General features: G+C 36.8%; 1 protein-coding gene across 2 annotated transcripts in view; it reads left to right on the top strand.

The window, feature by feature from the left end:
* CERKL (CERK like autophagy regulator) overlaps positions 1-16,748 on the top strand; it is a 96,924-nt gene that overhangs the window by 38,339 nt on the left and 41,837 nt on the right. Inside the window, exon 2 of one of the 2 annotated variants that reach the window (XM_084642797.1) lies at positions 5,806-5,910. In XM_084642797.1, coding sequence (XP_084498923.1) covers positions 5,806-5,910 — 105 coding nt within the window. Of the gene's footprint in view, positions 1-5,805; positions 6,046-16,748 lie in introns of both variants that reach the window. The other variant, XM_084642796.1, reaches the window with a different exon arrangement.

Here is a 16,748-nt window from a genome sequence, read left to right as displayed (position 1 = left end):
TAGCTGCCAAACTTTTAACAAATCTCTACTGAGCCTCTGTGAACTGTTTTTTTTTCCCAAAGGCTTAAAACTTGGCTAAATCTGCATGTTTTTGAACAAGAACAGGCTCAGCTGACACAGAGGCAAACTCCCTGGCAAATATCAAGTCCCTGTATCCAAGAGTGGAGGTAGTAGAGCTTCTCAGTGGAACAGTTGTATGAATTTGTTTTTAACCTGGACAAAACAACATATTTCCCCCTAATCTCATTCTCAGAAATGTATGAACTGTTTTAACTGGAACCTACAAAACAAACAAACAAACAAAAACCAGTTTGAGGCAGGCATTTAATGTGGAAAATTTCAGTCTTAATTTAAATTTAACAAAGTTTTAAACACTCCAAACTGATCTTTATAATGGGAAGGATAGGACAACCGTAAGTATAGGCGGTGGTACCTGCTCTGCCTATAATAAAATCTGCATGGATATTGGTAATCAGCAGGCAAGGACACTCACCAACTTCTATGATGTAAGAGCTGTGGACAGGTCTTGCCCCTGCCTTTTTCTGCTAGTGTCACCTCCCCATCAGATTCATAAGTCTTGCAAGGTTCTTGTGCATCTATTCGATACCAGCAGAATACAGAACTTGGGGGTGTGAGAGATTTTGATCTCAGAATGTTTTTAACTCCCTCTGAAATCTGGTGGTTTTGCAGGCATCAGTCCACTATTCCTACCAATATTCTTAAAATTCAGCAGAGCCCTTTCTATGTATAGTATGCACAATGAGGTACTAGTATATTGCTTGGAAACTTATGAGATAACATTAATCTCCTGCTCATCCACACTCCTGCATAGTCATGTAAGGTGTGTTGGGGTTTGTGTGTGTGTGAGTGCTCAATCCCCTCTTCTGGAGACACATGGCTACTTTCTTCTGACAAGGGTTCAGAGGGTTCCTCTCTTCTCTCAGCTGTCTCTTCCTCCTCACAGTTTACCTCTGGGAACCCAGGAACATATTCCTCTTGCATTTCCATCCTTTTAAGGTTATATTCCCTTTCCACTTCCCTTTCTTGGGCTGTTGCTTTTCTGCTTCTAGCTTCTTCTCTTGACCTTCATGCTTTTGGTCTTCCAACTCTAGTGTTCTCTGGTTGGCCTCCTCGTGCTGTTCTTTTCTTCCCTTCTTTATAAGACTCTCTCTACTATTTCCAGTTTTCTGGTCTTCTCTGCTATTTCCAGCTTTTGGACCTCTATCTTGGTCAAGTCAAGGTCCAGGGCTGCCTTGCTGGACGCTGTGTCAGGCTGGTTTTCTAAACCTACGCCTCCCTCAGTCTCGGGCTCTTTTGCTGGATCAGTCAGATCTCCTTGGAACTTATCACATTCCATGAGTAGAGATTTCATTCCTTCCACATCTTTCTCTGTAGCATTCAAGCCACGTTCTGTGCACAGTTTTCCCAGCTGCTTTCTAATATGTTTAGCATATGTCTCCTGCTTTTCTTTTGTTTTTATTTCCCTTACCCAAAATAAACAAATTGGAAACAGTTTTTTTCTATCTTCTCACTTTTGCATCTGGGTCTGTATCATCTCTAGAGTATGACCCTTAGTTAACCAGCAAGTGGAGAGCCTGCCAACTATGCCACTGTGCTGCTTCGTGCGAGTATCCAGGGTTGTGAGGCACCTTGCTACCACCTGTCATTAGAGAGAAGCCGCCTTTTCTGTGCCTGCTGTGGGTCACTTCCATCAGCCATGGACAACACAAGCATTCCCCTCTCAGCCTACTCAGGCTCTGGTCTTTCTGCAGATTAGCAATAGGCACGCTCCAACTCCCGAATCTTCAAAGTGTCCAAACCTGGTCCACTGGACACTTAGATAATTCACAAATTCCCTGCTCCCAAAGGAACAGTGCATACCAGTTTGTCAGTTACACCTCAGATCATCATACAACACTTAGATATGTTTGTGGCACTCTACCCGTAAGCAACCCTGGAAACCCATATTCACCACTGTCATATAATTGATATGTTTCATACAAAGCATGCCATGTAAGATATATGAAAAGCCATGATCTGCTGAAACCTATTGTTCTGTCCAAATGTGTATAGCGTTAGTGTGTATCAAGTTGAAATTTTGCCGTATGGTTGTTACTGAAGTATGTTGTAAGTTTGCTAATGGCATTCAAAGAAAGCAAACCACTCACAGGAGGGTATGACCGAATGTACTCAATGGCCATTAACAAGCAGGGGAGTTGTAATCAAGGGATTTATAATTCCAGGACAGTTGTGCAAGCACCACACAATGGGAACTGCTTGACCCCATTGCACAAGACCACACCAGGGGGCCTACTTAACCGAGAGAATCAGGGAAGCCTGTCAGGACATGTCGAGACAAGTGACTTCTAGGCACAGGGACTAAGGATGTAAAAGAGAGAACAGTGGCTGCATGTTTTGGCCTCACTTCCCCCCCCCCCCATTAAACACCTGAAAACATGTCCGGAAGGGGGAAGGTGGTCCCCAGGCAAGAGGAGAATTCTAGCCTTGGTACTGAAGATCTATTAGCTGCCTGTGCAATCTATCCGGGTGAGACACTGCTTGATTCAAATCCTGTTAAATTTATAGAACTTAGATTGTGCATTTATTTTTTTCTTTAGTAACCATTTCTATCCTTTATGCCTACCACTTATAATCACTTAAAGTCTATCTTTTTGTAGTTCATAAACTTGTTTTATGTTTTACCTAAAACAGTGTGTTTTGGTTGAAATGCTTGGGAAATCTGCTCAGAAACAAAAACTGGTGCATGTCCTCTCCACATTGAGGGAAGGGCGAACTGGGTTATAAACATATACTGCTCAGGCTTCTGACCAGGACAGGATGGTATAGCACTGGAGAGCAGAGCTGGGGGGAATTGGCTGGAGCCTCACTATTATTAGTTCATGAATGGCTGGGAGAAGCATTCATGTAACTCAGCTGGGTGTGTCCCTGCCTGTGGATGTCTGTATGCATGCAGTACCTACCAGAGGTTTGCAACTTGTCACAACAGCATAGTGTAAGAGGGAGCCCTGGTTGGTAATCCAGAGGGCTCAGTGGTACCCCAGTTCCAGGTTGCACCCTGGGAAAACCCATCATAATGTTTATAATGAAAACAAGCAAAAGTTTATTTAATGAAGAGGAAAAATTGAAACGATAGCAAGTAGAAGTATTGGAAACATGGTTACATATAAAATAAAAACATACATATTCTAGAACCTGGACTTTCTTAACTAGTTACTGTTATGTCTTATAGGGCAAAGTTAACCCCAAATCCTCCAACATATTACAGCCAGGCTTGGCTGTGATCTTCCATTCATGAGAAGCATGCTTGTCACCTTCTGGTGACCTACCTTAACTTGCATACCTCTGGTAGACAAATTCAGACTGGAAATAAGGTGTAAATTTTTAACAGTGAGAGTAATTAGCCAACAGAACAATTTATCAAGGGTCATGCTGGATTCTCTGTCACTGAAAATTTTAAAATCGATGTGAGATGTTTTTTCTATAAGATGTACTCTAGGATAGTTGAAAAACAACTGAACGTGAGCTCTCAGTGCAGTGTTGTAGCAAAAGGGCTAATGTGATCCTTGGATATATAAACAGGTTAGTAGAAGTAGGGAGGTGACTTATCTCTGAATATGGTCTTGGTGAGATCAGTGTTGGAATATTATGTACCGTTCTGGTATTCACATTTTGAAAAGGATGTTGATAAATTGGAGAGGTGCAGAAAAGAGCTACAAAAATTATTCGAAGGCTGAAGAAAATGCCTTGCAGTGAGACTTGAAGAGTTCTATCTGTTTAGCTTATTGAAAAGATTGAGAAGAGACGAGATTACAGTGTAAAAGTTCCTTCATGGGGTGAAAATACTGGGTTCTAAAGGGCTTTGTAATGCAATGAAGAAAGGCATAACCACAATCAGTGGCTCGAAGCTGAAGCCAGACAAACTTAAATTAGAAATTAGGTACAAATGTTTAACAGTGAGGTTGATTAACTACTGGATCAAATGACCAAGGGAAGGAGTGGATTCGCCATCTATTGATGTCTTCAAATCAAGACTGGAAAATATGCTTCAGCCAAACAAGCTATGCATCAGTCAGACATAAGTTATTGGGCTCAATATGATAACTAGGTGAAAATTAATGGCCTGTGATATGTAGGCAATCAGATTAGATGATATGATGGTCCCTTCTGGCATTAACTGTAGGACTAACTCTAGCTTGTTTGGATAGAAAGGTTGTCTCCGTTGTGAAACAGATACTTGATTATTCCTCCTTGTGGTTTTCTTTATCAATACAGTCCTTGTAGTCAGCCAGAGATGAACTTAGATGTATTGCTAATGTTCACCATTCCATTAGGTGATCCAGAGCCAAGCAGAGTCAGAGAATCTGAGACAAATGTTTCCTCATAACATAAATTCTTCCCAAATTGTTTTTAGATTATCTTCTAAAAATAAGGCTTGCAATTCAGTGGATTGATGAACTTTCTGGTGCCATCCCATTAAACTGTGAGAACAATTGAGACAAGTTACTTTCCTTTTCAAAGTGCGGTATCTCTTCTGAAGTCCTTGCTCAAACCTTAAGGGTTATATAAAAAAAAAAGTTTTTTCTTCTGCAATCCTAGGAAAGTAAGATTTGAAACCACCTCCAGAAAAAAAAATCCTTTTGCAATTTCTCCCCCTGTGCTTCAAGATTGCTAGTGGCAACTAACTATTCATTCAACAGAATCTTTTATGGGGTTTGCTAAAGAGGAAGGCACAAAGTATTTCTTGGGGATTTAAAGAGCTTTCTGAAGTAAGGGCTTTCCCTCTCCCCCCCCACCCCCCAGGAAGGGGGGAACATTGGAGTTGTGATTAAACAGAGGATACAGAAACTCTTTCCCTAGGGTATAGGATAATCTCTCGCATGTCATTGCAACCCAAACTCAGTTTGGTTTTGAGGAATCTACTCTCTCTACTTTCTGATATGAGAGCAGGAGGGGATAGGCCTGCATATGCTTTAAATGGGTCAATGGTACTTCTCAAAGAGGTATTTCAAGGTGGCATCCTCAAGATCAGTTTTCATAAACATGCATCCCAGAGACTGGTCTGGCATCCAAAGATACATAAGAAACTTCTTTGTAACCTTGATATAGTGCTCCCAATCCATTGCCAGTCTCCAGGGACTGTGGGTTTGAATTGCCACTAGAATTTGAGGCTGTTTTGTTCCAAGCCAAACTTAACTGAAAATTTAAATAGAAGTTAATAATACCAGTGACCCAGTTCTAGTTTAGTTTATTTGGTGTGTTTCTGTGTGTGTGTGTGTGTGGTGGGGGGATGTTTGCTTTCTCTGATCTAATATTTTCTAGTATTCTCATCTAGTACCGTTCTCATTTCTGAAGATCATGCAGTTATACCAAATGAGAAAATAAAGCTGGCATACTGATGGCTGCTACTAAGACCATGCAGTGATTTAATGGACACAGAGAGCTTGTTTTATGAGATTGAATTAAGGGATAGAGAGATTTACAGAATGGAGGGATTTACAATTTTTGTATATACAACTTTCTCTAATTTCTAAATGTAAAAAAGGAGGCTCAAGACCTATAAAACAATGCTAATTTCTTACAGCAGGATATTAAATTTGAATTCTAGAATATTGGGAAAAGAACACAACCAGTGATTTATGAAACTGATGCACAAGAAGTCAACATTTTAAGATGTCGACCAAACAATTAAAATATAAAACATAGCATATATAAAATATAAGGTTTCTATCAGTGTGAGATATGGGTTAATTCATACTGTTAATATAGTTTTCTTTCTTTTAACAGGTCATTCCAATATGAACGTACCCTGTAAAGAGGAATCTGTTGAAATGAAAGATATATTTTCTGTAAAATTGAAACGTCGTCGTTTTGCAGGACAGAAGAAAGGCGGTATGTTGTTAGGTATCACAGTTTTTGTATGCCTGAAAAAAGAAAATAAACTAAAGGACTCTGCCGTCAGTTTTAATAATTTAAGTGAAGACCACTGCCATTCCTGGTTTAGATGTTTGAAGGAAATTTTGAATGGTAAGCACTTTTTCAAAGATAACTCATTTCTAACTTCATCACAGTTTTATTACGGGACTAGTTTTGTAATATGTATGTATTCTGTATGTAATGTTGAATGTGGGTTACTGTAGTCTTAGAACAGCTTATTGTTTGGAAAGTAAAAGGTAAATATTTCAGTATAAAGGACACAAAGATTACAGTTGTTGAAACCTTTTGCTCAGTAAGGAAATTTATAAACTTGCTTATTGCAATTTAATGCAAAATTTAAGAGGAAGAATAATAGTAAAATATCTACATTTAAAAAGTAAACAGATTAATTGTGGAAATGTGCTTTAGTCATAATATTTCTACAGCAGTTTATAGTAAAGTATGAGAGCAATTTGATGAATTAATAAAGAATAGGGCTGTCAGGTGTTTAAAAAGAATTAATTGCAATTAATCACACGATTAATCATGCTGTTTAACAATAATAAAATACCATTTCTTTAAATATTTTGGATGTTTTCTACATTTTCAAATACATTAATTTCAGTTACAATAGAGAATACAAAGTGTACAGTGCTTACTTTACATTTATTCTTGACTACAAATATTTGCTCTGTTAAAAAAAAAAAAAAGTATTTTTCAATTCACCTAATAAAGAGATAGCACTAAAGTACTTGTATCATGATAGTTGAACTTACAAATGTAGAATTATGTACCAAAAATAAAACAATGTAAAACTTTAGAGCCTACAAGTCAGTCCTACTTCTTTTTCAGCCAATCGCTCGGACAAATAAGTTGGTTTACATTTGCGGGAAACCATGCTGCCTGCTTCTTGTTTACAATGTCACCTGAAAGTGAGAACAGTTGTCTGCATGGCATTGTTGTAGCCAGTCGCAGGATATTTGTGCCAGATACACTAAAGATTCATATGTCCCTTCATGCTTCAACTGCCATTCCAGAGGACATGCGTCCATGCTGTTGACAGTTTCTACTTGATAACAGTCCAAAGCAGTGTGAACCGACACATGTTCATTTTAATTATCTGAGTCAGATGCCACCAGCAAAAGGTTGATTATCTTTTTTGGTGGTTTGGATTCTGTAGTTTCCGCATGGGAGTTTTGCTCTTTTAAGACTTCTGAAAGAATGCTCCACACCTTGTCCCTCTAAGATTTTGGAAAGCACTTCAGATTCTTAAACCATTGGTCGAGTACTGTAGCTATTTTTAGAAATCTCATGTTGGTACCTTCTTTGTTTTTTGTCATATCTGCAGTGAAAGTGTTCTTAAAACGAACAACATGTGCTGGGTCAATCATCTGTGACAGCTATAACACAAAATATATGTTAGAATGTGGGTAAAACAGAGTAGGAGACATACAATTCTCCCACAAGGTGTTCAGTCACAAACGTAATTAATGCATTTTTTTAATGTGTGTCATTATCATGGAAGTATGTCCTCTGGAATGGTGGCTGAAGCATGAAGGGGCATATGGATGTTTAGCTTATCTGTCAAGTAAATACCTTGCAATACCAGCTACAAAAGTGCCATGCGAACGCCTGTTCTCACTTTCAGGTGACATTGTAAATAAGAAGTGGACAGCATTATCTCCCGTAAATGTAAAATAACTTGTTTATCTGAGCAATTGGCTGAACAAGAAGTAGGACTGAGTGGACTTGTAGGAGCTAAAGTTTTACATTGTTTTGTTTTTGAGTGCAGTTATGTAACAAAAAATAACCACATTTGTAAATTGCACTTTCACGATAAAGAGATTGCACTACAGTACTTCTATGAGGTGAATTGAAAAATACTATTTCTTTTGTTTATCATTTTACAATGCAAATATTTGTAATAAAAATAATATAAAGTGAACACTGTACACTTGTATTCTGTGTTGTAACTGAAATCAGTTATTTGAAAATGTAGAAAATATTTAATACATTTCAGTTGGTGTTCTATTATTGTTTCACAGTGCGATTAAAAAGGCGATTAATCATGATTAATTTTTTTGAGCTAATATGTGAGTTAACTGCTATTAATTAACAGCCCTAATAAGGAATGTTTTCTGCTCAGGTCTTCACATTTTTATTTGATCAGCAGGAGTATTTCCAGTGGAGTGGAGGAGACAGAAGCAAGATGATAGGGGACTCAGGAGAGAGCTAGATGAGATGAATCCTGGGTAAAATGTTCTAAAATGCTTAGCTCCTACATTACTCTTGAAAATAGGACTTAAATTCCCATTGACTTTCAATGAGACTTAGGGTATGTCTATATTGCAACTGAAAGCGAGCCTCCCAGTCTGTACCTGGCACGTGGCAAACAGAAACAAAAGAGTCATCAGATTTATAAGTTGTCTCGAGCTAACTTGTCCCAGGGCTATAAGCCTGAGAATGCCCCTTCTGGCTTCAGGTTGGAGCTCGGGCTCTGAAACTTGGCAATGGGGTAGGGAGTGACCTTAGACTCCAGGTCAATGAGATTTTACTTTCCACAAGAGAGAGTCCAAACAATAATAGGTCTCCCCAACCAGCTAAAAGATTACCCATCAGACACCATATGTACATATGATGGTTGCAGGCCCATAAGAAGTACTCTCCTAGTTTAAATGATGGGAAGATCCTCTTCAGATGTCCAATGAACTCCCCCCCCAACACATACACCTTTTTTTTTTTTTCACCTTTACCTACCAAGATTGTGGTGACAGATGCTTCCATTCAAGGATGGGGGATTTATGTAAATCACTTTCGGATTTGGGGCCTGTGATCCTCTCAAGAAGCTCACCTGCATATATATGTCCTAGAGCTTAGTGCCACTGATCTGACATGAAAGCATTCCTTCCTCTTTCAAGATCCAATATGCAACTGTTGAGAGAGAGTACCACAACTATCCATTATGTGAACAGGCATGGGGAAGCAAGATCATCTCCACTCTGTCAGGAAGCTACAAGGGATTGGTGCATTCTGAATTAAATCACACCAATGTGCTGCACTTCACTTTAAAACACCTTGGCAGATCAACTTGGCAGGCTATTCTCCAGCAACCATGAGAACATACTTTGGTAGTGGGGATTCCCAGAAAGTAGACCTGGTTTAGTCTATGCCACTGTTTCAGATAATTTAAATATGTTTCTCCATACCAGGAAGGTCAAAGATTTTATTCTTTTTATCACCACAGTTTTTTTCTTTACATGCTGCTTTTAAACTTTCGGCCAAAATCTGTGCAGGTGCAAATTGGAAAACTACATTAAAGACAATGGATCTGTGTCAGTTTTCACCAACAGAGAATTTGATCCAATAATTTTTTACAAGTTCTATAAAAAGAATGCTAAATTGGGGGAAAAGCAATATTTCTCAGTATTTTGGGGAGGGAGTAAAAAAAAAAAGACTACTTTGTAGAAAATCCTTATTAACCTCATTAGACTTCAGTAGAGTAACAATAATAATAAACTTTGCAGTATTTAACTTTATGGGAATTTGACTGCAATTTAATATGAACCTCTTTGTAGGTGTTCAAAGCAGGTCATTGATTTTTTTGTGATGGCTACATGCTGAAAAAAACAGATATAAGAAGCAAATAAGTATTAAATATAAATGCATTTTAAGCATCTAAAGTGCAAAATGAAAGCGCCTACCAACAGAAAGAGAGAGAATCTCTTATGCCATTTTTATTATGGTCTTTCTTCTTCTTGCTATTTATTTTTTGATTCTTAAGCTTCATGTTTTCTCACCATACTTCTGCTCTTGTGTGATGGTGTAGAATTTATCCTAATGTTTTATAGGTGGTATGTGTGTTTGGAAAAGAATAGTTAAATATTTTCAGAGTAAAAAGCAATATATATATATTTTAGTAACTAAACTAATGTTTTCCCAGTGAGAGAGAAGCACTGGAAAAGAAATAGGTTTAATTCAATAATGAAAAGAGCATTATAGTGGCTTTCACTGATGATATACAGTGTGTAATTTAAAGAATTGTCAATTCCATGCACTTCTGCTAGGTTAACAAGAACAAATTATTATATAGTGAGACTTAATCCTTTTATTTTCTTTCTATGATAGATAATTATATCAAATGTAGGAAAACTATATTACTAGTGAAAACAAGAAAAACTCCACTCTGTGATAGTTTTTCTCCATCTCTTTTTTTGAAAAATGCAGAATATAATGAGTTTGTGACAAAGAAGCGTATATCTGACTGATCTCCAAAATTATATCTCTGTGGTCACAGCCTATTAATAGTAAATGAGTTTTACTTAGTCTATAACAATGAAGACTGTTTTTCTTTCTATCAAACTGCTGCTGAACCATAGTCTCAGAAGCTGGAATCCTGAATCCAAAGCTTTCCATATTTTAATGTGACCATTCTTTTAATAAATGGTAATTCATGACCTTCTCCTGTTTCAATTATGTTAAAGACACTAAGACAGGAGACAAGTTCCTCACTCTGTCAAGAATAGAGATGGCGAGGAAATTTTTAACAAAACAATTTTTCACTGGAAAATGCCGGTTTGTCAAAACCAAACTTTTTGCAGGAGCACATTGATTTTAATCTAAAAGGTGTGTTGGGTAGAGAGAGAGAGAGACCTGTCCCCCCCAGAATAGCCAATAGCAAAGCAATCTAGTGGTTAGGGCACTCACCTGACACATGGGGGAGACAGGTTCAAGTCCGTGCCTAAACTACCAGGCTAAAAAGTCTCTCTCCCTTTCTTGTCAAATGAGTATTTAATTTATACCCAGCAGGACAGCTCCAACAGGAGAGATTGAGAGAGACCCATCCCAGAAAAGCCAATAGCCTGGTGGTTACAACATTCACCTGCGATGTGGATGATCCAGCTTCCAGTCCTTGCTCTGAATCAAGAAGAGCAGAAATTAGAATTTGGGACTGTCACATCAGATGAATGCCCTAACCACTAGGCAACTGGCTGCTTTGGGTGGTTTCTCTTTGGAAATATTGAAACATCTTAGTTTGTTCCTGATGCAGAACTGGAAAAAATGTCTAAAATATCAGTCTTTGCAGGACAGGAATGCTGTTTCCCACCCAGCTGTTATCAAAAGCAGATACCAGTGAAGGCAAAATAATAAATCTATTACTATTTCTGCTTGCATTCTCCTCTAAATTTTCTGAATAGGAGTATTTGAGGTGTTTCTCATCTTCCCTCTTCCTCAAAGGTCAGGCAGGGGCTTTACCCCTAAACATCTATATATGCAAAAGTGCCAAGATTCCTGCAGATCTCCGAATACTCATAAGCACAGGCTACTTTATGGAGAGCAGCAAGTGCCTGTGCTTTCCTCTTTGAGTTCCCTGCATTCATCAGGAGCTGTGATGCCATATGTTCCCCAGTGGCAGCTGCACTATCCCTACTCAGGTTGCTTTGGGTTCAGCTAGATGTAACCCCCTTGTGGCTTTTCAGTTGGAACCCCCCTGGATCTTAGAAAAGTATTATGTGCAATGTGGCTATTTCCAGCTCTTTTGTCAGTCCCATTCCCTCTGCAGACCTGTAACTGTGTAATGTTTAGGTGTCAGGGGAGAATACACATTATCTCTCTAACCCTCTGGGTATGGGGAATCTGCAGCCCCCAGAGTACCAAAGAAAGTCTGTGTAGTTCATATGTCATTTTAAAAACAAATAAAAACAAAACAAAAATACCCATACCACAAATTTTCTTGTTTCAATTTTGCAAGTACAAATTCACTTTTGAAGGCAAATCAAAGAAATAAAAGACAACCCCTCCCCATAACTATATCTAGAAAATCAACAGTGACAATTCAGTATTATTAAAGTGACATGATATACATATATGGAAGAAATGCAGGTACTTCAGCAGCAGAATTTGTAGAATAAGGCAAAGAGCATAATTTGAGATTAAAAAAAAAACAACAAGTTATCAGTATGTCAAACATAGGAGGGAAGAATTTTCAATGGAATATGGATTTTCTAGTTTTTATACTTTTTAGTAATTAAGAGGGTTCCTTAGAAATTTCTTCCACCTTCTGCTGGGAATAGGATAGAAACTTTTTTTTAAAAATTGTTTAGGGGTAAAATTTTCAGAATTGCCTAAGTCCCATTCACTTTCAATAACATTCAGGCTCTTAAGTCATAGTAGGTACTTTGGAAAATTTTACCCTGATCAGCCATGAGTGTTCATGGCCTTGACCCACAGCTTGTTTTCAAAGCAACATTATGAAAGACATCTTTACAAAAGCAACTCATTGGAAATTTCTCAAAAGTTTTGTTTTCACTTTTTACAGTGACAGAAAAATCTGCAAAGTTTTGTGCTTTTTAAAAAAATTATTACAGATTATATGTGCATCTCTCATTGCATTGCATCTAAAACATAGATGATGTTTCAGGTGAATTATTGCATTATTTACATGGGTGATTTTTTATTATACCTAGGCTGGAGCAGATGAAAAGCAGGTGGGTTACCAAAGTGACTGCATGTGTACATGTGAGCAGCTATCGTAAACATGTATTTTTATTGGGCAAAGTAGGTAAATATTAATTAAGGATGCGTTCCTAATAATCTAAAATAGAAGTAATTACTGATTTATGTATCTTATATGGAAAAAGTCAAGATTTTGTTGTTTTTGTTTAATTAAACTACAAAAAGTTTTTAGTATGGGTGAATTGACATGAATTCTATTTTGAAGGCAGTTCTGATGAAGACCTCGTGAAAACCTTTGCTGAAATGCAAAATAAACATTATTTTCATTTTGCTTTTTTGTGGGTTGTTTTCTATATTAATGTTCCTGGTATGTGGTATTCTCCACCTCACCAGCCCCTTTATCCTCTTTCTGGGTAGTATTCTCTATAGCAGAATTTCTCAACAGTCAGTCCATGGCCCGGCACTGATCCACAAGCTGTCCCTGACACAGTTTAGGAACCCAGCAAGCCAGTCCCTGGTATCAAAAAGATTGAGAAACACTGCTCTATAGCTTCCAATTTGTGTGTAATCACATATGTTCCAAGAGTATCTACTCTGTAGAGAGTGCAGCTTTCTGAGAACTTCAGTTCCAACTCTATCTTGTCTATGTTACAATGCTCAGCCTTTTCATAGCTGAACACCTATATGTAGTTATTTAGACCTCTGTTTTATAACATATTTTCATTTTTTCTGTAGTGCCCCAAATGAAGAATAAGTACATAACTTATTTTATGTCTTCTGAATTAGACTCAACATTTTCAGAAAGATGACTTTTTTGCTTTTATTCATACGGTTACATACAAAGAAATAAGCCTTTCTTTCAATAAAGTGTTATTTAAGAGAATACGGTCTTTAGTACAAATTAGTGTATGTTTGTTAGTAGGAAACAACCAAAAGACCCAGAAGAGAGATGTAACAATACTCAGCAATGTTTTTATCTGCAATAATTTAGATTTGATATGACTCTAAATAGACATTTGTAGACATTCAATAAAAGTATATTAGAAAGCCTTTAACTTTTTGGCCCTGAGCATTTAAATGCATTTATTTATTTTATTTTATTTATTTATTTATTTATTTTTCTTCAGTGGGTAGTAATCTAAAATTTAGCTTGAAACTAAAAGATATAGTAGCTGTTAAAATATAATACATTCTTATATTATGTACTGCTTTGCAGCACACCTCGCACACTAAGATTTAATGTTAATGTCTGCAGCTTCATGCATGAAGTTTTAATTATACTATTAATGTTAAACATTAACTTTGGTTAGTGTAACATTAACTGTGGCGTATCCATAGTTACGCTAACAAATCTTTGTTTCACATTATTAGTTTTTCTTATGCGTAACATACTTGACGTTGCTTATTGTATAAAATAGTTATAAATGTACATGACACTGACATGATTCCAAGCTCTTAACTTTTGTAACATAAACCTACTGCCATAAAGCTAAGTACTGAAAACAGCACAGATGTGTGCCTGAGAGTAGCGTCTCTCCTGCCCTATGAGCCTTTGTTTTCCAAACACCCTGATTAACCCCCACCCTTCATGGTTCATTGATTCACTGATAGATCAAGTTTAAACTAGTGCATATTAGCACATGTGTTAGTACCAGAGGAACAGTTGGCCATTCTGTTTTAGATTGCTAGTCCACTTCAGATGGAGGAGCTATGGTAAACAATATAACAGAATATCAGTTTGTGAGGATACCCGAGGGCTGAAGGACTGAAGTCAGCTTCAAATTAGTAGTAAATCTTATTTATTGTATATGTTGGGAATAAGAGTTACCAATAATTATTTATTAATTTCAAGAGATTTTCTGAAGATTTCAATTCATAATTTGTTTTTGTACAAAATTTTTCATTAAAGGTGAAATTGTTTTTTGACGAATACGTTATTCAGAAGTCCAGGCCCGTTTGCTGCATTTTAACACTTGCTATGGGATGGGAAACTTTTTTTTCCCCACTGTTCCCCTGAACCAGTGTTTATTGTCATGATCACCTTCCAGTCATGTTTATTGGTAACCATTTAGTACACGCAAAATCATATAATCAGCGTAGTATATTTTTTCATGCTGAAATATTGAACAATCAATTGCATGTGACTGGTCAATTTAAGTCAATGATGCTTGCTTTTTTATAAATAAAGTTTTGTTTTTTTAGCTCTTTTTGTTTTTCCTAAACCAGCTAAGTTGTTAATATTTAAAAAGCAGAAATTTTGTATACAACACAACATTATTGTGATTTATTCTTTTTATTAACAGCTCTCTCCTGTCAATGAATCACATTAGGATCCATATAATATCTCCAATCTATTTATCAATAATAGTTCACTTTTTAAAGAAAAGAATAATCCAGATTTAAATGATAGACCAATTTGTTAATTTTTAGAATTGCAATTTAGATTCTTTATAGGGCGAAAAAATTGCACTCATGAATTTGTGGTAAAATGATGAAACTTTCAGATGTAAGTCTCCTAAAATTTACCATTTTAAGATTTTAAAATGTGCCGTATACCTATCCTTATTTGAATGCCCAGATTCCTTTAATACTTTGCATAGTCCTTTTTGGGCACAGGCATCTTGGAAAACTTAAAACTTTAATTTTTTTATGTTAAAGTTTAAGTGGGGTAGCAATATTCTATCTCTTTTATGCCTCTCTCTCTCTCACCCTTTCTCCTGATCCTGGGTAGGTAGTGAAATTATAACTCCATTCTTTGTGTATGTCTTATCCGTACAGTTCTCCAACACCTCAAAGTTCTCCACCTTTTCACATATTCTGTACAAACCCCTGACTCTTCTCTCCCCAGTTTGTTCATAGTAAGATTTGTTTGTTCATGTAGTTTAAATATATATTTTACAAACAAATTAGACAACATACAATTAAAATGGTGATATGGTGTAAAGTTTAAACAGTTATTTTCCCCCCCAAGTTGGTTGAAGCCAGCTTACTTCACCACAGGTAAAAATACTGGAAACATAGGAATCCTACCTCTGCTACAGGCTTACATGATTTCTCTCTTTATACTTTAGACAAAGTAATAATTCATGAAAATGAATTTTTGTCCCACTTTTGTTCTAATTAATTATATTATATTTTTACATTTTTAAGTCTGATTACTTCTTTATAGTCTATCTACTTGAAAAATATTAAGATAGTATCGGAGGTCACTGTAATTCTACAGTAAACTACTTGAGTTAACAGTCTGATAGTAGCAACTATGAAGTGTAACAGCCTAATAACCTTTTGTTTTCCGCTGTTTTGCTTATTTATATCACTATGATAATGACATTATTATGGTGGTTCAGCAATATATTTTTACATTGCTTTCCTTGTTTTGCTTTCTCATAGTCTAAAAAATTAGTTAATATAAAATAAAAATAATTAGTAATCATTAACATTATTGAGTACACATATTACTCAATATTGAAACATCATAAAAGCATATACCTTGGTTATAGCAAATGCTATAAATGTCAGTTTCAGCAGCTGAACCCAAAATGACACAGACTGTCTTCTGGATGAAATATGGCTTGTCTTTTGAGTGGATTTTACCAGGAGTTTTTTAAGTATTCTGTTTGAAGTACAGATATTCAGGGAAGGAAGGACATATACCTGGAAGAAGGGAGCAGGCCATTAGTATCCTCTCTGTGAAGATATTTGTTTCTGTAGGAGAATCATGCCTTCAACTGATATCTCTTGAGGATTCATCTACTGCAAGAGTGCTAGCTATTCTTTGAGGATCCGTGATATTGGAAGAGGAAAAGAGCCCAGCATCAGGTTCCCTTGAGAATTCTATGGAAATGTATCTGGATGAGTCATGCAAATTTATAATTGAATTGTTCGGAAGTTTTTTCCAACACATTTGTTTTTTGTCTGATGCTCTCTTAGATAATACCATAAAACCAAGGATTGTTCTTCCAGGATGTAAAGATATACATGATCTAAATACCCAGGATGAGCCATACCTGATGGTTCTTTTTCGAGTAGTGTCTCTAAGGATGCCCGCTTCAGGTTCACATCTGCCCTTGTGCCTTTAATCAGAGATAGTTGGTAGCAGTGTCCATTCAGGCATGAAGGCAGTAAATTTCTAGTTCAAGAGACCTCTCTAACCAGCAGTTGGGACCAAAAGACACATCCTGGCCTATTCAAGGAAGGAGTAGAAAGGCTCTAGAAGTAACTCTGTCCAGCCTCCTTCTGCTTGACGAGCTATCACCATAATGTGAGGAATCTGAAAAACAAGGAAACTAAATGCCAAAAATATACAGATCTTCTGGGGTGGGGGAACTCTAATTAGTCTTTAAGTTAAAGCATAATTTCTC

Source organism: Lepidochelys olivacea (genome assembly GCF_965140295.1).
Source record: "Lepidochelys olivacea isolate rLepOli2 genome assembly, chromosome: 11".
Taxonomy (NCBI): Eukaryota; Metazoa; Chordata; order Testudines; family Cheloniidae; genus Lepidochelys; species Lepidochelys olivacea.
This window is presented reverse-complemented; position numbering and strand designations above follow the sequence as displayed.